Source organism: Anguilla anguilla, chromosome 1 (genome assembly GCF_013347855.1).
Source record: "Anguilla anguilla isolate fAngAng1 chromosome 1, fAngAng1.pri, whole genome shotgun sequence".
Lineage (NCBI taxonomy): Eukaryota > Metazoa > Chordata > Actinopteri > Anguilliformes > Anguillidae > Anguilla > Anguilla anguilla.
Window position 1 is genome coordinate 17,904,983 of NC_049201.1, and position 22,436 is coordinate 17,927,418.

A 22,436-nucleotide genomic window follows, 5' to 3' on the forward strand; every position below is an offset into this window, starting at 1 on the left:
CACAAGGTGCGATACACTTGAGATTCAATCCTGCAGCCCCTCTGGCTCTCTGCCCCCCCGATGCACCTTGCCTCTGTCTGTGTCTCGGCAGGGCCAGGCTGGTTATAATTGCTTTCATGTGTTCTGAAAGGGCACAGTTCATGTCTGGGTTGTTTGGGAGCAGGTTGGTCTGTGAAGAGGAGCGGGGACGGGTTGATGAGTAGCTTTCCGAGGCTGCCGGCAGCTGTGCCTGCGAAGCATGTAATCTCAGTGTCTCAGGGGTGGGGGGACGGAGACAGAGTTAATGAGGGACTTAATGGGAGGCTGAGCCGGTTTGAGTCGGCCTGCGGATGTTTGCCTCTTAGCGGGCCGCCTGCTTGTTCCGAGGCGCACGCACTCTGAGGAATGGATTGTGATTCGGGTCCAGATTAATAAACCGACCCACCTGTGACTGGCTAATTGAACTCCAGGATGAAATCAAATGCTGTGATGTAATGTACCCCCCCCCCCCCACAAAAAAAGAAAACACTCTGCTGTAAAAAAAAAAAAAAAAAAAATTTTGCTGAGAAGGTGGGGGAAGCTTTTCATATTTACGTGTCTCCATTTGACCTTTCCATCTCTTATTTTGAGGCTGTGGGAGGGTAGGGTGTCTGAAAGTGAGCCAAGAACCTTCCATCTGCTTCTGTCTGCATGCTCAACCTAATATCTACCTTGTGCATGAATGGTAAATGGTAAATGGACTGCATTTATATAGCGCTTTTATCCAAAGCGCTTTACAATTGATGCCTCTCAATCGCCAGAGCAGTTAGGGGTTAGGGGTTAGGTGTCTTGCTCAAGGACACTTCGACATGCCCAGGGCGGGGTTTGAACCGGCAACCCTCCGACTACCAGACAATCGGTCTTACCTCCTGAGCTATGTCGCCCCGCATGAGTTGATGCTTATTTCATATCGGCCTGTTGTTTTGTGTACAGCTCCCCTGTGCCACTTCTAACAAAGCCAGTTCTTAATACTGCACTCAGGGCTGGTTGTTACCTTCCCTGCGGTTTGCTGGTTCTGCTACCCACTGTGCGGTTATGCCATGGCAGTTTGGTGCAGATGAGGATGGGTCAACAGGACGGTCTGTGGCTGTTACTGCTCATTATTATTTTAGTATCCCCGCAACCCAGCAAAAAAACTGGTCTAACCAATTGTTCCACAAGGAAGCCCTCCGCCACTGTATCTGCTTATGATGATTAAGAAGCTGGCCATTTCCCGGTACCGCATCATTTCCTGCTTTCAAATTTCACATTTTCAAGAGGAGGACACGCCCGTCAGTCGCTATTGGTCCGGGTTCTGGAGCCGCGGCGTGAGCCCCGTGGGCAGCCGGGGCCGTTTCCTGGACGGAGCCGAAACCCTGTTGGAGCAGGCTGTCCGTCGGCCTGCTCGCCGGGAGGGAGGGGAAGCTGACCGCGCTGCTCGCTCACACAGCCCCGCCCCGCTGCGGCTCTGCATGCTCGCACAGCCCCGCCCCGCCCCGCCCCCCTGCGGCTCTGCTTTTCCGTTCGTTCCGGCCCCCCTCACTTCTGCAGCTCGAAGGAAACCGAAACGGTGAGAGGGAAAAGGGAGGGGTGTGTTTGTCCTGGCTCTCGGCCCTGTCGTCCCTGGCGCAGTGCATTCTGGGACAGGGAAGATGAGAGGTGAACGGGCCAAGACTCACCGGGCAGGGCTTGTTGTTTTACTTGGAGGACTGGGGGCTTTGTTTGCTTGTCTTTTTTTCACTCAGAAATTTGGGTTCTGCCTGACTCATCGCTGCTCTCCTCCCACCCCCCACCCCCTCTCCGGCACCCTCCCCTCCCTCGTCCTGTGTTTCACAGAAAAAAACAGGTGCAGTTAAACTGTAACCAAGTCTGCACTGCCTGAATTCAGGTCATTTTTCCAACACACTGCCTTTTTTCTTCCAACTCTCATTCTTCTTCCAACAAACTCTCATTCTTCCACACACCTTCCTTTTTGCACTTCCTTTAAAGTATATTTTCTTAATCCAGCAAATACTTTGATAATGTAAATTAAAGGTTTTGTTCATAAATGTGAGCTGCAGCTGTCAGCTTAAAAAAGTCTCAGAGTTTGTAGCACACTATTGGTCTTTTTGGAGATGTAATTCAAAGTGCCTCGGAATTGGCAATGTTTCTGTCAGAATTAGCCTACATGTGTCTGTATCAAGGGGGGGTCTGATGTGCAGATTAGTGCTTTACGGCAGATCGCCAGTTGCTTTTCTGATTGCCGAGCCATAAAATGATCACAAACTACCTATAGTAGCCCACGTCCCATTGGTGTGGTTATGAAATGCAGCACCATTATCCCAATTTAGCTGCTATTTAGCAATCTCTGATTTTAGCTTCATAACAAATTTTAAGCAATCCCTAAGCAATCTGTATTTTATGCTCTGATAGTTTTAATTATAACTGTTTTAGTAAGCAAATTAATGTGTGCTCAGAACCATAGTCGTCACATCAGGTTAGCATTCTCCAGCACATATGAGACTAACGAAAAGTCATCATTTAAAAAAATCTTAATAACCATAAATCTATTGTGTCTAGGCCCTTTTGGATGAAAATAAGAGTGTGATTTTGTTCTTTTTTTGTAGTTATAGGAATTGGTTAATCTGTGTCTTGTTCCATAGTGGAATATTCCAGACTATATTCCAGACTGGCAGTATTAAAAGGATGATGTTAGCATAATAAACAAAGAGCTGACAGAGACACTTTTAACACAATTTAAAAACCTGAAGACCGTAAAGGTCAGCTCTGTCTCAGTGCAGTGCTGTGAACTCCAAGCTAAGCTTGTGATGTGAAAGGGGTTTGACATGCAGGCACGCTAAAGTTTGACACAAAAAAGGGTTAGACACTGGCAGAGATTCGCGCATCACACACACTTTCTCCCTCATCCGTATGCACACTCTCTCTCTCTCACACACACACACACACACACTGCAGTCTTGCCCTTGCTGTGCTTGGGTCTGTGGACTGGGTTGGGAGGTCTGGCAGAGTCCCAGGGTAGATCGGTACAGCAGCCCCAGCAGAGCCAGTCGGCGATTGTGCCCAGCTTGACCTTGTGGCTCAGGAACAGCCTGTCTCTGTTTAAAACAGAATAACACAATGCTTTACAGAACTCGCCACTTTGCCCAGTAAACAAGCTAAAAAAACAGGAACATGGCTCAGGACATCAAATGTGCAATCCCCATCACGCACAGGCAGAACTGCCTCACACTTCAAGCCCCTTTTAGGCCGTAAGAAAGCAGGGGTTTAAAAAATAAAAATGATGATTGGACTGGACCTCTCCTCAGTATTTGATACAGTATGTTTGTCGTGCACACACACACACACACACACACAAACACACACACACTCTCTCTCTCTCTCTCTCTCTCACGGCCTTGGCAGGAATTCAGTGCACTTGTCAAGCGGCTCTGTACGCAAGTTGTCTAAAACGAGCTCCCTTTTGTTTGGTTTGCGAATTACTGTCATCTTAAAGAGATTTGATAGCAGCGTGCGGAAAAGCCTCATCTTTGGCTCGCCACCAGGTTTACGTACGCGGAAAAGCCTGGAATTGCATGGTGCGCGGAGCCTTCTGAGCCCCCCCCCGTCACTGCGTTAATTACACAGCGGGGCTATCGCGGCTATTTCGGTCTCCCCTTCCCTCCCCTCGCGCTCCCTACCCCATCGCCGTTGCCAGGACCGCGGGTGGAAACGAGGATGTGCTTGTTGACCGGGCGCAACGCGATGACAAGTCCCGTTTTAGCATCTTAGCGACTTGAAGAGACCTGTCTCCCCGGTTGTTTGTGTGGATGCGGGTGACAGCTCACAAAAGGGCTGTAGGGGCCTTATAATTAGGACCCCCTGCATTCCCGTAACTCGCACCAGGCACAACTGAAGCACATCGGATGGTTGGTTTAGCCACAACATTGACACCTGTTGAGCTTGTTTAAGTTTTGTCATCGTCACATTGGCCAGCGGTGTGCAACAGATCTCATTGGTTCCTGTGATAATGATAAGGTTGAATTCTAAAAATAATATATATAGGCTATATATTTTTCCTAACCTTGGTGCTAATAGCCATTATTGTTAGCGATGAAGACAAAAAAGCCTTTACAGTTCAGGCCCAAATGAGTGCAAATTTAGACCTGAACATAAATTCCCTGAAGCCTCTTTTCATATGACAAATCCGAATCAACGGAGTGTGGAGGTGGTGAGCCTGAAAGTGTGTGTACTGAATTATGCTAATAACTTTTCCCTTTCACAAATATATAGATTGTAGCAAATAACACTTGTCACTGTTAATTCCTGTTTATTCCTTTAAAACCCTAATGAGTTATGACTTTAACCCTAATGACTTTAAACTGCAGCCACATCTTTCCAGAGATTATGTCCCGAGGACAATTTCAACATGCACGGAAAATTGATATGGTACAGAGAAATAAAATTAATCTGGTGTGTGGCACAGAAAGAGTGTCTCTGGGGTGGCAGTCTCAAGAAAATAAAACATCAGTAAATTCTCCACCCCACCCTTTCTAATGAAAGAAGCTGGTGAGAAGGCAGCACTTCTGCAAATTAGTTCTTGGACAGACAAAGGCCTAGTTTCACATCCTTGCCAAAAATAGGCTTATTAAATAAAACTCATTTCTGGTGGCAGAAAGTCTTTCCTTTAAGGGGATGTTTAAAATATTTGTTCTGTTATTGTACTAAGTGCTTCTGCCACTTTTATAATTACCTTTGGAGGTCAGCCAGTTGGTGTTCTGAAATTTAGTATTGGACAAATGGACTACTGTCTGATTGTTAAGGTTTGGAAATAAGAGGCTTTGTTGTCGGTTCTGTTTTCAGAATTTCCCAGTGCCTGTGGAAAATGTCTTCATTTTGGCAGAGCACTGATGGAAAAAGTCAGAAGACAGGCTTTTCAGAGTTTTGTTTTGTGCTTAAGAAGATAAAATTCCCCAGTTTCTTCCATTTTCTTTTTTGTTGATATTTTTCTTACAGATACGAGGGTCTGTCTGATGGAAAATATTGGGATCTCTTAGAGATGGATGAATTTTTCTTTCTTTTTATTTATTTATTTATGACTGAAGGAGCCACTGGAGAGAGGGGTATGTGCTGGAACTAGCTGTCAGGGTTTTTCTTGCTGAACTTGAGGGAGACGTGTCCTACTTAACACTTCCACGGCTCTTCTGAAGTCACTGCAGTTAATTTTTTTCCCTGCTTCTTTCTCCATTGTCCCCCCCCCCCCTACACAAGGTAAAAAGCTTTCTGATGCGAGAAGCTCTGCGAGCACGGTTTCTCAATGAGACCGTTTTCGAACGCCAGCCTGCGAAAACGTGAATATTTCCCATCCACCACGCTCCATCGTTTTTTGAAGGAAGGGGGTATAAATAAGCCGTCGCACAGCAAGCGAAGCCGGTGCACTGACCCAGTAATTTGAAATGATGCTTCCTTCATTACCTCCATCGGCAGCGGTATGGATTTTATTAGACCCAGCTGAAGTGACCCAGTTGCTGTTGCACTTAGGCCAGGACCCTGGAGTTGCACGCTGTGAGCGATGATGGGACCCGGGCACTCTCTGTGGCACTTTGTCGGCTTTGCGGGAGCGGAAAGCACTCGGTCACGGAGAGGAGGAGAGTGCAGCCCCAAGCCGCCCAGATTGCTGGAGAGGCTGCCGGTGTCAGTCCTCACTTGGTTTCGGCACTTAGTTTGGAGCCCCGCACTGAACTCTTCACGTCCTCCTTTGGGCGGTATGACTGGGTGCCGACGTGCTTTTACAGGCAAAGCTTCCTGTCTGAAAGTTTTTGGGTCTGATCGTGTGAAATTGGATCTCCGCTAGGAAGTTTTTTTGAGTTTCGTATTTGGGAAGAACTTTTTGCCATTTCGTGGGGTCCTGATTTCTGCTTGGAGCTTAGGTCGGTCCTGTTCGCGGAGTGAGGTTGCGCGAGGGGCTGAGAGCAGGGCGGCTGTCTGGGGCACGAGGGGTCGTTGAGGGACAGCTGCCTGATCCAGTACCCCTCCAGCCTTCACCTTAAGCCTCCATCACACACTAGTGCACCAGCGCACCAACACACCCGGTCACAGGCAGTGAAGCCCACCTGTACGACCGAACGGAAACACGGCTCAGCCCTCGGGAGTTTGCGTCATCGGCTCGAGGTCTGCCACCCTCGGACCACCCAACAATTCTCAGAATCGTCGTCCTCCCACAGAACCTTCCACCCGTGCTGACTGGCTCTGATTGCTCTGGGTTCATCAGTGTCCGAGCACACGGTCCTTCTGGCTGGTGTTAGCAAGGCCCCCGGAGGAGGAATCGAGGGTTGGCGGTATGGACGATCGCAGCGAGGAAAGACCGTTAACCGCACCGCGTTTGCCGTCACCCCGCGGCCCTCGCCCAGTCCGTTCTCCAGTCGCTCTCTTCTGAAGGAATCAAAGCCCTCTTCCCCTGCCACTTATTTACCACCATGCCTTTAAGAGCCAGCAACTGGCTTTGCTTAGTTCCGATATGATCATGTTTTAATGGCTGAATCCATCAGTTTGACTTACCTCCCTCACTTATTTTCCCCGCAGAACTTAACCAGATTATGTGCTCCCTGTTTTTTCTCCATCGTAATACTGGCTTATGTTATCATGCGAGCGAGCGTGCCGTCGTAAATGTCTTTCTCCACTATCCGTCTGTCCTCACCTTTACTTCCCAGATCTGCGTAAGTCTGAGGCTGCTGTGCCGTGAGAGCTGGCCAATCTGGCGTACACATGTGACACGGTAAAGGCACATGTGGTGCGGTATCCGTGGCGGCGGCGGCGCGGCATCGGATTTCCTTCCTCTTTTCCCCGCGAGGCCCCGTTGGTCATGCAGATGCCTCGGGGGAGCGCGAGCGAGACCACAGAAACCGCAGCCAGGCCCCGCTTCCTTTCCAGTGGCGTAAGCCTGGCGTTCCGCAAGAATAATACAGCTTTTCATCCCCAGACCGCCGGGCAGCCCCAAGCTAAGCCTCCAGGGGCTGAGGCGGGTTATCTCCGAGGCCGGGCGATCCCGTATTTTCGGCGAGTCGCGTCTCCCCTCTTGTCAGGCCTGGAGCCAAATTCCTCCAGCGAAATACACCGTGTATACAGGTGAGAAAAGCAGGAGGGGCAAGAGAGGAGTCTCGCTGGGTAAAGGCCCCAGTGAAAACCTTTACTCCCCCGGTAAAGCTCGGCGAGGTGCTGTGTCAGCGTTAGCTGTGGTCACTGAACTGTGCCTCACACGTGGTGCCGAGCTGTGCCGACCAGTCGGCCTTAGCCGTGCTGCAGGTCGCTCCGGCGACCGGTCGGCCTTAGCCGTGCTGCAGGTCGCTCCGGCGACCGGTCGGCCTTAGCCGTGCTGCAGGTCGCTCCGGCGACCGGTCGGCCTTAGCCGTGCTGCAGGTCGCTCCGGCGACCGGTCGGCCTTAGCCCCGTGCTGCAGGTCGCTCCGGCGACCGGTCGGCCTTAGCCGTGCTGCAGGTCGCTCCGGCGACCGGTCGGCCTTAGCCGTGCTGCAGGTCGCTCCGGCGACCGGTCGGCCTTAGCCGTGCTGCAGGTCGCTCCGGCGACCGGTCGGCCTTAGCCGTGCTGCAGGTCGCTCCGGCGACCGGTCGGCCTTAGCCGTGCTGCAGGTCGCTCCGGCGACCGGTCGGCCTTAGCCGTGCTGCAGGTCGCTCCGGCGACCGGTCGGCCTTAGCCGTGCTGCAGGTCGCTCCGGCGACCGGTCGGCCTTAGCCGTGCTGCAGGTCGCTCCGGCGACCGGTCGGCCTCAGCCGTGCTGCAGGTCGCTCCGGCGACCGGTCGGCCTTAGCCGTGCTGCAGGTCGCTCCGGCGACCGGTCGGCCTCAGCCGTGCTGCAGGTCGCTCCGGCGACCGGTCGGCCTTAGCCGTGCTGCAGGTCGCTCCGGCGACCGGTCGGCCTTAGCCGTGCTGCAGGTCGCTCCGGCGACCGGTCGGCCTTAGCCGTGCTGCAGGTCGCTCCGGCGACCGGTCGGCCTTAGCCGTGCTGCAGGTCGCTCCGGCGACCGGTCGGCCTTAGCCGTGCTGCAGGTCGCTCCGGCGACCGGTCGGCCTTAGCCGTGCTGCAGGTCGCTCCGGCGACCGGTCGGCCTCAGCCGTGCTGCAGGTCGCTCCGGCGACCGGTCGGCTTCAGCCGTGCTGCAGGTCGCTCCGGCGACCGGTCGGCCTCAGCCGTGCTGCAGGTCGCTCCGGCGACCGGTCGGCCTTAGCCGTGCTGCAGGTCGCTCCGGCGACCGGTCGGCCTGAGCCGTGCTGCAGGTCGCTCCGGCGACCGGTCGGCCTTAGCCGTGCTGCAGGTCGCTCCGGCGACCGGTCGGCCTCAGCCGTGCTGCAGGTCGCTCCGGCGACCGGTCGGCCTTAGCCGTGCTGCAGGTCGCTCCGGCGACCGGTCGGCCTTAGCCGTGCTGCAGGTCGCTCCGGCGACCGGTCGGCCTTAGCCGTGCTGCAGGTCGCTCCGGCGACTGGTCGGCCTTAGCCGTGCTGCAGGTCGCTCCGGCGACCGGTCGGCCTTAGCCGTGCTGCAGGTCGCTCCGGCGACCGGTCGGCCTTAGCCGTGCTGCAGGTCGCTCCGGCGACCGGTCGGCCTCAGCCGTGCTGCAGGTCGCTCCGGCGACCGGTCGGCCTCAGCCGTGCTGCAGGTCGCTCCGGCGACCGGTCGGCCTCAGCCGTGCTGCAGGTCGCTCCGGCGACCGGTCGGCCTCAGCCGTGCTGCAGGTCGCTCCGGCGACCGGTCGGCCTTAGCCGTGCTGCAGGTCGCTCCGGCGACCGGTCGGCCTTAGCCGTGCTGCAGGTCGCTCCGGCGACCGGTCGGCCTTAGCCGTGCTGCAGGTCGCTCTGGCGACCGGTCGGCCTTAGCCGTGCTGCAGGTCGCTCCGGCGACCGGTCGGCCTTAGCCGTGCTGCAGGTCGCTCCGGCGACCGGTCGGCCTCAGCCGTGCTGCAGGTCGCTCCGGCGACCGGTCGGCCTTAGCCGTGCTGCAGGTCGCTCTGGCGAGCAGTCGGCTCTCGCGTACTCATTTGTGTGTTTCATTACTGTGAGAGAGCGGTTGTTTACTGAGGCATGATATTTCCTCCGACCTGTTAAGGCAAGCACGATCGCGAGAAGGGATCTAAACTGATCTGAAATTCCACTCCGCGCTGTGGTGGGCTAGCGCTTCTTTTGAGAACAAAATAACAAAAGCATGGCTGTGTCAGAACTGCTGCGAGGATGTCTTAAATTTCTGCTACAGCCTTTTTAAGCAGGCAGTGCAGTAGACGCCCTGACCTTTTCACCTGCAGCGTCCCTGCATTTGCCTGGGCTTGCCCCCACCCCACTTTCTACAGGGATGGAGCCTCACCCTTCAGTACAAACTTGCATCCCGGTATCATTCGCTTGCCAAGAGGCCTGTGTGTTTTAGGCTGGAGGTGTTAAGTTTCCAGTTTGCTGTAAAATAACAGGTTCATGCTCTGTTTGGGGCTGGCTGCTTACAGACAGTGGATGAGGGCGGTGCCTTGTTGTCTGAGGTAAAACTGCAGATGTGCATCAGTTTACTTCAGATACATCCCCTTATTTAAACTCTCGTGTTGTCCAGCTTTTCCCAGCAGTCACAGTGGCGCTTTTATTCAGACTCCTTACTGAGCTCTGCTGTATTTTTCACTGTAATCCAGGAGTATGAGATTTCTCCTGGGCTTTTTTGTATTAACCCCAACCCTTCAGCCTGGGTTGAGAGGGCTTGACTGGCTGCTGCTGGGAATGGCCTCTGCCCTTCGATTACTTCCATTACTGAACTGAGCTTATGCCCTGGGTTTGCACTCCAGAGGTGTCTTGCTGTGGGCCACATGAAGACCATCTCATGGTACGATCCGCTCCAGTGCTGATCGGAGTCGGTCCGCTTCTTCAGGAGGAACAAGTCACGTCTTGTTCGAAACTCAATATTTTGTTTCCCTGCATCCTAGTCAATGCTTATGTGTTTGTTTGTTTTTTTTTGTGTGCGACTTGTCTTTCAGATATTGACATGGAGGTACACTAGATGGACAGCTTAAGCCATTGTGAGATCTCAAACAGTAATGTTCTGTGTTCAGCTTAATGATGCCCCCACAGCATTCTGGGAGGTGCGGTATCTCCTGGGGTCTCTCTTGCCTAATCTGTAATTTTAGCCTCAATATTAAGAGGTTAGACTCAGTGTCCCAATTGCCCTCGGAAAAGGATAGGGCGTGGAGCACTGAGCGTCTTTTCAATTTCACACTCCACGGGAGAGAGAGTGATAAACTAAAAACGCCGAGAGGTCTTCTAAAATCAAAACAGATCTCTTAGGTTTTTCTCCAGCTTGAAAGAGGGAAAAAAGCATACTTTTCTTTCCAAGTGAATAGAGTATTTCTTATGAAAGCTTTTAATTGCTGTTATCATAACAGTGCAGGTGTTCATAGTGCCTTATCAGCCAGATGAGTTGCTGTTGCAGGAAGAGGCGGGGATCTCTCGGCGGAATGCCTGCATGACTGGTAATCTAGCCAATCACATGCCTCCTTTGCTTACTCTTGAAGTAACAGTCCAGATTTGATCCCAGATCATGGGGTGATCTCTGTTCTGAGAACGAATGCGGAACAGGACACTCTGACATTCCTTATGTAGCCAAGGAACAAAATAGTAACATGCATTTTGATGTGCTAAACCAAACTTTGTGGTGGTGACATTACATGTTACAAATAATCCAAAATGAAATGCATGGGTAACTTACAGTGCAAGTTTCAGAAATGTAAATTTGCAAGTTTCGGCCTCTACAGTGTACTGAATGTTTAATAGGAAGATGGCAATCTTTGAACACAAATCCTTTGTTTTTGTACCACCATGAGGGAAAATTGATGGAGTAAAACTGAGGCCTGTTCCCATAGCCTCTATGAATATGTCAGATTTTGTGATTTTTTTGAATGCCACCTGTATTTTATAGCCATTTTTTTTTCTGAGAACTGGTGGAAAAGAACAAGAGCAATAATAATGTGTCAACAAGGCAAAGATTTTCTTTTAAAGATGTATCGATGGGAGTTTACTCTGAATACAAGTGCGTGGAGCCGTTTGTGTTTGTGTTTATGTTGCAGCGTTCGTGGGTATCTGCGGCGCTGTGGCGCTGTATGCATTTCTGGGGCAGCAGCCATGACAGCGCCGTGTCTGCTGACTCACTCTTGTATTTCCGTGAAAACGCCTCAGCGAGCCGCTTTAACATGTCTGAACATTGCAGGCGCTGACGTAACAGAAACGGGCTTGTTTTGCGTCAGGCTCAGTTATGTTGAGTGTTCAGATGGGAAAAAAAACTGTTCTGGCTGACCCCCCCTAGCCACCGTTTGACCAAACATGAAAACTACTGCTGTGTACAGTCTATGTAATTAATCCTATTCTAACGGATGGTTTTGCAAGCAGTGAGGTAAATAGAGTCATAGGCTCACAGCTAGGTACGGTTTAACGGTCCTCCCCTCTGACTGAGACAGAAAATGACTCAGTCCAGTACAGCAGTTGAGGACACAGTAATTTCACAATATTCTTCAGACCTGTGTTCAAGCCTCTGCCAGTAGTGCTTATTGCAGGTGTTAGTGTGCATTCACTCAATATATGTATCCAGTATTCATTGAGCACATGTAATCACGTCTGGCTGGAATAGTGAGTGGGTGTCTGAGCTGGTGTGTGTCACTGTCGACAGGTGAGTTTGTTTGTCTGTCTGAGTCAATATATCTCTGAGTCTGTTTGCACCTGTGTCTGAGTAAACGTCTCTGTGATGATGTTTTTATGACCCAAATGCAGTACTGTCACAGGTGTGCTTTCAGGACATTCTTTACATGTTACCAGAAAGTTCTGGACATACAGAACTTTCTGGTAACATCTCTTCTCACTGTGTGCGCATATACCATACTATCATAAACTATTGTTTATCCTTGGCCTGAACTGTAATAGTAAAGACATCGGCATGCACTCAATAATAACAATAATCAGATCAAAGAGAATTCCGGTGTCAGAAATTGTAACGTTGAATAATGCTGCAGCTTCAGGAATGAAGATTAGTCTTCTGTTTGATGTGCGCTTGATGTGCAGTGGAAGCAGCACCCCTGGAGAACGTGCACTCTAAATAGTGCAAAATGCAGCCTGCCTTCTACAATGTTTGCTGTTTTTGGAGGTTGGAATTCCTTGTGGTTTGCCAATGATCTTCAGTAAATAATTAAATTTGTTCTAGAAGCTTGTTTTTTTCCTGAGCTTTAAAGACGTTGATAGATAAAAATGAAGCCTTTCTCAATGAGTTCTTGGTAAAATGTATTTGAACTGTTCTTAGCCCAAATGAGCTTAGTAATCGTCCTTGAGCCTTTTGTTAGAACGGTTTCCCGTTGAATCGTACGTTTTTGCCTAAATGCCGCTGGGGCTCAGTGCACAGACTCCAGCTCTCCCATACCCTCATGCTCTCCCTGTCCCAGCTCAGAGAGCCTTTTGACCCTCTCCTGTGGGCTGGAATGCCAGGCATTCCCCTCCTGGTCCGCACGGCCGCAGAGCAGGCTCACACACAACAGTCAGCCTCTGTCTGGTTTGTTTTTCACGGGCTGCCTTCCCTGTTCCCCAGACTGACTTCGCTGCATCTCCCTCTACATCCTCTTCATTGAGCTTGCTTATCTGCGCTTTGAAGCGCGGCAGTGGCGGCGCTATCTGTTCACACAAGGCCTCCGCGTCTCTCCGTGGCAGCCCCGGTGGCCGCCCCCTCCTCTTAAGGGACAGGCCCGGGGGTTTCTCGGGGGTAGAAATGCAGCCTAATGAGCTGTCTTTTACTCCCTGGCGGCTCACGGGATGGTCTAACATCAGTCCCATCTCCTGTATAAATGTACGGTAATACCTCCCCCTGCCTGTTGGGGGCTGGACACTACTGCGGTTTTCAGAGTGTGTACGGCAGAGTAGATGGGCATTCCCCTCCGTACTGAGGGGTCTCAGCGGCGGTCGATAAGGGGACTGTACGTAGCAGTGCACAAGTGTGTTAAGGCCCAGCAGTCCTCTGGGTCACGCTCCACGTGCCGCACCAGCCCGAAAGCACTTTATCTGAGAGAGGGAGAGAGAGAGAGAGAGAGAGAGAGAACAGGAGCAATAAAGCCTGCTCTTTTTTCCCCCCACTCCCTCCATGGTGAGACAGGCAGTGGCAGTTGATCTAAATCTCTCCGGGCGGGCCTGGTTTCTGTGAGAAACTCCGTCGCCCTCATCGCTCAAAGGGACCGAGGGTCTCTCAGCCCTCATTACCCATGACCCTTCTTCCAGAGCCTCCCCTCACTCCCCCCGGCCGACTCTGCGGCGCAGCGTTTAAGCAGAGCGGAGTTTCGAGCGGTCGTGAGACTTTTAAAAAGCAAGGACATCTCCTGAAAGGCTCTATATAAATCACATAAGCTCTTGTCACCGCCCCTGACAGTAAAGAAAGTTATAGCGCTCCAGGGGGTGCGACGAGAGAGCCCTCAGCCGCGGGGCCACGTCCTCGCGTGTGCTCCCCGCGGACCGCAGTGCGGACTGAAGCGTACGTCCCCCGGATTTATCACTCCACCTGACCTTGAGATGCAGTACTTTATAGCGGGAGGGAGCGTGTGATTAGGGGTGTTCTGTCCTTTGTCTCCGATCAGGACTGTCCGTTGTACGTCTTTATAGCTAAAGTCAGATCATTTCATTCATGAGCGAGTGAGTCTCGTATTTAACAGGGAAAGAAACTAGCAGCCTAGCAAGCCAGTTGTAATGAGGATGGCGGTCCAGTCGGTCACCTGGCAGATAATAATACAATATACCACTGACTGTATATTCCTTAGTGTGCCTTACACTTTACCAATATGGTTGATGCTTGAGAACCTTTTTCTCTTTGCTTTTCCCTCTTATTGGGAATGCCCAATCGTTTTTGCGCTGCTACGCCCATTGCAAACTCTGCCGTCCATCCTGAAGATGCCAGACGAATGTTGGTGTCCTCTGAAGCACGTGATGTCACAGCTGCTTATTTTCACGCCGCGGTCGGTAAGTTGGGCTCATGCAAACCTGAGTCAGAGGAAGGCACTTCAGATGCAGCTGGACAGGTCACCTGTAAGTGCCAGACTGACTGGCGGGGGTTGCTGGCGCAAGGTATGACATGACTCCCGCTGGCTGAAACTGCCCTTCCCTGGGCTACGCAGCTACGCTAAGGCTAATCGAGTGCTGTCGGCACCGGCACAGCCTGGATTCGGTACCGGGCTGTGGGGCTCGTACCGGAACAGTGGCTTACTAGGATGACCCACCCCACAACCCATGAGTGATCATCTCACGCTGTTCATTGTACGTTTAGCTGATCTGTACGTGACATGGCTTTGTATGGGGTCAGGAGCACCATGGAGTGTGGTGGCCATCTACGTGTGAGTTAGCACGCAGAAGGGCTAGCAGTCGCACTGGAGGCTGACCTGTACATCCAAGAGAAGCGGCACGTTCGCCCTTTCATTTGGATAATGAAGCACCCCTCTCCTAAAGTTTTAACATCCCCACATCGCTTTTACCCTCAAATAATGCGGTGATGTGCCAAGTGCCAAGGGAATTGTGGGTAGATTGTTACAGAACCAAGATCCTGACCTACATGCGGGGTATTATGTATTGGCTTTTGTTGAAATATTTAATCACATCCTGAAACTGACCCTCATGAATCTCTGCAATTGTTTGTTGACTGAGCTTTATTAGGGAAGTTTATTAGCATTCCCTGCGGAAAGAAAATGTAACATTTTCCAGATTTGTTAGTTTGCCAACGGTTTGGATGCCTAGTTAAACTTGTATGGCACCATTGAGTACCGCAGAGGGAGGTCAGACAAGGCAGTCCATTTGATTCACAGCAGTGACCCTGGAGCTGGGACACAGGCATAATGCGGGGCTCTTTCTCTTTCTTTCACTTATTTTATTTTCTCTCTCTTTCTCCCTCTGTTTTCCCTCTTCATCTTCCTGACCCTTCTCTCTATCCTGCTGTCTGCCCTTCTGTTTCTTTGCTTGGCTCTCCATGTTGCTGTTTTCCAACTACTCTCTCTCGCTTGCTCTCTCTCTCGCTGTCTGTCTCTGTCTCTCTCTCTCTCTCTCTCTCTCTCTCCCTCAGCGGTTCATTAACTCCTTTCAGCAGACTACACATGCTTAGAGCCAGGATGCTATCAATGGCGCCTCTGTTCTCAAAGGGAGTCCTCGCTATCCAGAGCCGAGCCCCTCGCAGGCCGGGACAGAGTGGACTTTGTACTTCCGTGAGCCGGGCGAGAAGAGGGAGCGCGATTGAGAGAAGGGGGAAGAGAGAGAGAGCGAAAGAAAGAGGGAGGGAGAGCGCTCCCCAAGTGCCTCGGCGCTCGCCAGCCCCACTCATCTGGCAAACAGCGGACAAGTAATTAGAGCTTGTAGAGCGGAGGCCCCGGCCCATTGTCCGGCCCTTGGGAACATGGCACGGGACAGCGAGGAACGACGGAGCCTCTGTTCGGGGGGACGGCAATCGGCCCGGGCTGAATGGCCCGGGCGTGCGATTCGTGTCCCCGCGGGGTGCGACCCCCGCCCCCTCGCCGGGACCCCTGCCGCTGCGCCGGCTGGGAACGGGAGCGTGCCCCCGCCACATGCCAGGAAGCGTGGATACTGCTCCCGCCAGTGGCCCCCGGTGCCCTTCACTACTCCCGCTGGCATTGGAGAACCCTCACATACCTTTCAGTTACACATCAGGGCTCATACATAGAGGTTGCTTATGCTGTCTAAGTACACCTGAGATTTGTAGCATTGTGTTGTACCATTGTGGCCACTGTGGAAACGGTGTGGCACAACGGTTGGGGAACTAGGCTTATAACTCAACTGGGTTGATTCCCATCTGGTGTGCCGCTATTAAATGCTTGAACAAGGCGTAAATATGTAAAATACTGGTCTGTTTAAAGTCACACTGGATATGTGTGACGATGAGTATTCCAAAATGTAAATGTTACATACGGTTTTTGGAGTTAGCCCTCTCTGTGTAATTCTGTCTCCACCCCCGCACCCCATTCGCACGATCATGTTAGTCTTGGGTACCTGGCAATTGTGCCTGTCCATGACTCATTCCGAACGTCCTGGACTCCTGGGAAGCTGCGTTTGGAGGCTCATACCAGCAGTACGTCACCCTGTCTTTGTGACAGGTTTGATTAGAAAGCACACCCCCTTCCTTCCCTTAGAATACGCCCACGACATCACCCGCCGGGCCCCAGCTGAGCTGTGGAATGTTCCACCCTCTCCTCGGGCCAGAGGAAGCAGCTGGGAGGTCAGCTGCCCAGTTACAGGAAGTAAACCCTGTGTTACCATGGAGATGGGCACAATGCCTTTCATGGCATGCAGTTAAGCACAGATCACAACCTGAGCCACTTGGGCTTACGGGAGGAAACATGAGCATCTCTGCACACTGCTCCCTGGCTTCCTCTCCGGGTGCCTTCAGACCTAGTGAAGGACACACACGCACATGCACACACACACACACACACACACACACACACACACAGAGTCAGACATAATTGCACACACACATACTTGTCCTTCCATGACCCCACCCTCTGACACACACACACATGCAGTCAGGCATATAGGCATGTGCAAGTACATCTCTCAACCCCCCTTACAAATACGCATGCACTTGCACACACACACACACACACACACACACACACAGACCCCTCCCCCCCGTATGACAGTGCTGGTACCCGCTCTGTTCCCGGTGTCTGGGCACACACAGAACCCATCCTGATTCTGTTCCAGTCCCTTTAGGAGCCCCTCTCCTCCCAGCAGACTTTGGGGCAGAACCACATTCATGTAGCGATAATGCTGTGGATGTGTTCTCCGGGCGAGAGCTCTTAAGCTTCCCCGCGCGTCGGGCTGGGCGAGCAGGAAGGTTTCAGACGCCGCGGATAAGCGCCGGTCGGCCCGCGCGCACAATGCCGGGTCTTCATGCCGACGTTTCCCGTGCGGTGCGCTGTAAGCATTCCTGACCCCCTGTGAAAAGCCCGCGCGCCGTGGCGGACAATGGCAGCCTGACTGGAATAGGCCGCTGGGGCCGCCGCAGTCCGTAAGGATTACTGCCTACAAAGAGCTTTCAGGCGGCCATTAGGGACCGCATTCCAGGGAGACCGCACAATGTTCCCCGCACAATAGCGTCCCGCTCCTCAGCTTATGCTGTCGTGCGAAAGGTCGGCGACGGAATGCGGCCCTTTCTATCGCGCGGGGCGGTCTACGCGACCTCCTCGCTGCCGAAAAGGGGGGCGATACAGTTTCAGCTCCCTTTCGTTTTCTCGTTCGCAGATTCAGTCCGGGATTTTAGCGGCCTGCCAGCCGGTTGCCGGGATACGGAACAGAGCGGAGCTTCAGTCCAGTCCAGCCCGCCCATTTTAAGCGGCGCTTCACCTCTGCCCCTGACCCGGCCTGCCCGTTCGTCCCGGGGCTGCCCTATTGCCAGGGCCACCGAAAGACAAATAATCGCCTTTCTTTTGGCGGGAGAACACAGCAGCTCTTCTCTCTGTATTTGTGGGCCTGGAATTCAAAGAAAGTGAAGCTGTGTGCTTCTTCCATCTTCCAGAGAGGCGAGGCCTTTCCTTTTCCTGGCTCAGAAACAGAGCAGGCCACGAGCACTGAGGTTTAGGAATATTCGCTGTGATTTAAAAAAGAAATGACAGGAAAAACAGTCGGAAGCCAATTCCCGGTCTTTTTGAATGGAACTCATTTCTCGTGATCGCTTGAAGTCGTGCCACTGTTTAGATTGGCAGATCAGATGGGATTTGAAGCACTTAAGGAGATTCTGTGCAGAAGCTTCTGGAAGATCAATCGCTTCTGCTTTAGCCCTCCGGTCTGATATGATGGCGCTGTGTAAGTGATGCGTGGAGGTGGCTGGCGGGTGATTTGCAGCTTGCGTGCGCGCGCCAGGATCCAGATGAGGACCCAGGCTTTTCTTTGCTTTTCTGCCTTTGTCATTTCTGGGACTACGCACATGCTGAACGCACATGTCATATAGACTGCCTGGGAATTCTGGGATTGATGTGGACTGACCCCCCCGCTGCATGTGCCCACCTGCCGTGTGCTCAGAGCCTCGTCCGATTTCGTCCAGGTCACAGGCCGTCACGCCTCGGCCTCGGAGCTCCACAGCTGCCGGCTGATTGGGCCGTGTGATCTCCCGTCGGGTCCCGTCGTCTGCGGCGTTCCGTGACTCTGTCCACCCTACCGCTCAAACCGGTGTCCTTACGTACCCCTGGCGGTGTGATGCTTAGTGCTAATTCTGCAGTAGCTTCCCCCCTCTTTAAGGGTCCCATCCTGGCCCTCCTTTGATTTGGGTCCCGATAGCGCGCCTCATCACGGCGCGGGGGTATTACCGCCACGGTCCCGCTGGCTTGAATTGCGTTTGATGCGGGCTTCAGAGATGCGAGCGCTTTAATATTTGACGTAGCTGTTTTATTCGGCTCCACGGGGTTTTCCTTTAATCGGAGACAGCCTGTGATGTCAGGTTAACCTGGGTGCCCGCTCGACCCGCGGGGTTTGGATGGCGGTCGGCGGCGCGTTCGCTCGCTTGGCTCGGCTCGGCTGGCAGCGATCGCACGGAACGTCGCCGGTTTCACAGCTTCCCCGTCACAAGAAGAGCGAAACGCAGCGACGTCTGTGAGCGTGCGTCCCCGCCAAACTCAGGGAATGCGCCAAGGAAACATCAAGGACCTCTTCATCTGCCCACCAGCTTTGACTGAGCCTGTGTTCATGTGTGCACAGGCAGTTAGGCTTCGTGCGGTGACTGGTGTCTCAGAATACTGATGAGGGTAGCCAGCGACCTGGGGCATTGCTGTCTGGCCAGGGACTGTGGAGAGACAGACTCCTAGAGACAGTCACGGTTAGAGAAGTGACAGCGCTACAACCTGGAGCCTAACACGTGTGATGGGCACGGTTGTTAATGATGTTTTCTCACGCTCGTTACCCTAAACCGATTCTTGAAATCGGCGCATTTCCGTTTTTGAGCGTCAGCTCAGCCGTGTTATCAAATTGCGTTCGGAGTGTTTGGGTAATTGGGTTTTGCGAAGTTCGGGGCCAAGTTTTTAAGTCACCGCTGTGCGCACGTTTTCTTACATGGCGGAGGTTTTCTGCGCCTCGGCTGCTTGCTTCCGTTTCCCTGGCGATAGCGGCTGCATCATCTGGAATCAAGCACGTGGGTGGCTTTTTACCCCATCGAATGGTGTTGGGACCTCCGCTGGGTCAGTGAAGTCATGCAGACTTGAGTTCCTGTCTGTCTGAGGTACAGCTGAAAAACACCAGGCTCAATGTTTATAACCAGCACAAATAGCCTATGGGCACGCCATAGCTTGTGAAAGTGCGGCCAAAAATCTCAGAAATTCAGAGAGAGATGGGGAATATCTCATTGAGGTCTGCCTCCTAGAAAAAAGACACATTATATTATCTAGAAGTTCGGATGGAAAAGAATTTAATGTTTTATGACCGTCTGCCTCTCCCACGCGGTGCTGTACGGTGAAGCAGAAAGAGGGGTCTCTTGCTTTCAGGTCTGAAAGAAGTTATTTATTAAACTCTAGAATTTCCCGGTGTGGAATCGCATCTCAGATGAGGGAGCCAAACAGTGCAAATTAGAACAGGTTTCCAGCTTGGAGCTGGCCTACTCCAAGGATGCCTTACTCGGCTGTGCCAAGAATTTCATTTCCTGTTTGGAATTCCATGTGCAATGTTTATTGGAGCCTTCAGAGGTGTATGGGCTAGTGTGGAGCAGTGCGGTCCTACGTAAGCTAGTGTAAAGAGTTCTTGTGCTGTATTACCCAGTGTGGAGCAGTGTGGTCCTATGTAGGCTAATGTAAAAAGTTCTGGTGTTGTGTGGCCCTGTGCGGAGCAGGGTATGATGCCTGTTCTCTTGTGACCTGCACTGAAGCTGTTCAGCCAGAAATGGAGTGATGCTGTGCTGTCCAATAGGAGTCAATCCGTCCATGCAGAAAATCTGCCGTTGTTGAATAGTTAGCTGTTCGGAGCGAATAAGTCACTGGGCCTCGGATTTCTACCCCAGGCTGTTCATGCTCAGTTGAGCTTCTTAAGCTGTAGGACAGTAACTATCATTGTTTTTTAAATATTTTTATTTATTTTTATTTTTACTTTGAGGACTAGCTGTAAGAGGATGTTTTCTTCAGCAGTGTTCCTTAAATGTTAAGTGTTGCGGTTAAGGGATGACACAGACGAGGTCTGTGAAATATATCTGATCTTGTGTGTTGTGCGGTTTTCTGTAAAGGCAGGCTTTCAAAGTGCTTCATTATTTCAGGCCTTTCTGCCTGCTCTGATTAGCAGGCTTTGCCTGTGCTTCAGTGATAGATAGAGGTTGGTGCTCAGTGATGGTCTAATGCAGCACTGTCTAACTGTCTAACTGTCTAAATTTCTCTCCCCTGTCCCCAGGCTCCAGGTTTCCAGGTGAGATGAGAGTGCAACGGGCGTGTGCGGGTCAGTGAGAGGTCAGACAGCGTCTGGAGGGACAGCATGCAGGCCTGAGTGCCGCGGGAAGCACAGCACGGCGGCCCCGCCCTCGGTCCCCACGGAGGCGGGCCACGCCCACGCGGCCGGCATGCCCCGCTGCTGATCGCCGCGGCGACGAGGGACCATGACGAGCCTGAAGCGCTCGCAGACCGAGCGCAGCGTCGGGGGGTCGGTCCCGGCCACCGACGAGTTCTACACCCGCCGCCTGCCCAACGGCGGGGCCCCGCCCCCCCGCAGCGAGAGCGCCCACCTGTCCGGCTGCACGCCGGGCGTGCCCAAAATGGGCGTGCGGGCCAGGGTGGCCGACTGGCCCCCCAGGAAGGACAGCGGCGGGGCGGTGTGGCACGTGGCCTTGGACATGGACGCCCCGGGCCCCGCCCCCGGCTCCGCCCCCGGCAACGGGCAGACCAACCTGTCTAACAGACTGGGCCACCTGATGAGCCCGCAGGACTCCAACATGCTGCGCAACATCCACAACACGCTGAAGAGCAAGACGCAGGCCGCCGCTGCCGCCGGCCACGACGGCCGCTTCCTGTCCCCCGACGACCAGCGGGGCTCCTCCCGCCGGGGCCCGCGGCGCATCCGGCAGCGCAGCAACAGCGACATCACCATCAGCGAGCTGGACGCCGGCAGCGACGGCGCGGAGGACTGGGGCTCGCCCGGGGCCAAGTGGTCCCCCGTCCACCGGGAGTACGGCAGCACGTCCTCCATCGACAAGCACGGCCCCTCCGGCGAGAGCTTCTTCGACATGCTCAAAGGTTACCAGGGCGACAAGCCCGACCAGCGCAGCCCCGCCCCCGACAGGCTGGGCGACCTGCTGACCATCAGCCACAAGCAGGCGGGGTTCGACCTGCCGGACGGGCCGGTTGCGGGCCGCCGGGGCAGCCCCTCCGCCCGGCTGAAGGAGCGCGAGAAGCCCCTCAAGAGGCGGTCCAAGTCGGAGACGGGGGGCGACTCCATATTCCGGAAGCTGCGGACGGCGAGGACGGAGGGCGACTCCTCCCGGGCGGGCTCGGACGCGGAGGACGGGCGGTCCGAAGACGGGGGGCCCCCCCCGAAGCCGTGGGCCTGCCAGAAGGGCTTCGCCCACTACGACGTCCAGAGCGTCCTGTTCGACCTGAACGAGGCGGCCCACAGCCGGCAGACCTCGGCCAAGCTGAGGAACACCACCACGGGGGCCTCGGCCGCCGCCGCCGCCTCCGCCTCCTCCTCGCTCTCCTCCACCCACAGCGCCCCCTACAGCTCGCCCTGCGGCAGCCAGGAGGAGCTGAGCGCCAAGGACGGCGTGGGCCTGGACGCCGGCGACGACAAGAGCAACGAGCTGGTGCTCAGCTGCCCCTGCTTCCGCAACGAGGTCGGGGGCGAGGGCGAGCGCAAGATCAGCCTGTCCAAGCTGGGCAGCATCGGCAGCGGGGGCCCCGCCGCGGTGGCGGCGGCGGCCGACGGGAACCCCTTCGAGTCGTCGCTCAGCACCCACTGCACCAACAACGGCGTGGCCGTGCTGGAGGTGCCCAAGGACAGCCAGGGCGTGCACATGGACCGGGGCAAGCGCTACATCGTGGAGCACGTCGACCTGGGCTCCTATTACTACAGGAAGTACTTCTACCTAAGAGGTGAGTCCTTCCCGCCATCGCGGGTGACCAATGAACACGTCTTATTGATGTGAATAAGACTGGAAAAGGGTGTACAAATGTCCTCTACAGCACTTGGGTAGACATTATGAGGGTAGTACAGGAAGTACTTGGGTAGAAATTGTAGGTGTTTTAAGTGAACATTTTGAGCTGTGTTGGTTCTTCATCTGTGAGTACAGATGTATTTTTAGTTCTTTAGAAGGTTGTTTCAGTGTGCAGCAGTTTCCTGCTGTTTAACTGATGTCAGGGTCAGGATATATCAACGTGTTCCAGTATGAACCCGTGTTCAGGTCTGAAACCTGAGACCTGTGGAAAGACCGCAGCCCTGTGTTCAAG

The 22,436-nt window shown here is 53.5% G+C and overlaps 1 protein-coding gene across 4 annotated transcripts in view; it reads left to right on the forward strand.

Moving 5' to 3' along the window:
- Positions 1–22,436, forward strand: part of LOC118229250 (signal-induced proliferation-associated 1-like protein 1) — an 84,074-nt gene that overhangs the window by 33,449 nt on the left and 28,189 nt on the right. For all 4 annotated transcript variants that reach the window (XM_035421049.1, XM_035421074.1, XM_035421054.1 and 1 more), the window contains one exon: positions 20,392–22,082. In XM_035421049.1, coding sequence (XP_035276940.1) covers positions 20,594–22,082 — 1,489 coding nt within the window. In that variant the 5' untranslated portion in view covers positions 20,392–20,593. The remainder of the gene's footprint in view (positions 1–20,391; positions 22,083–22,436) is intronic.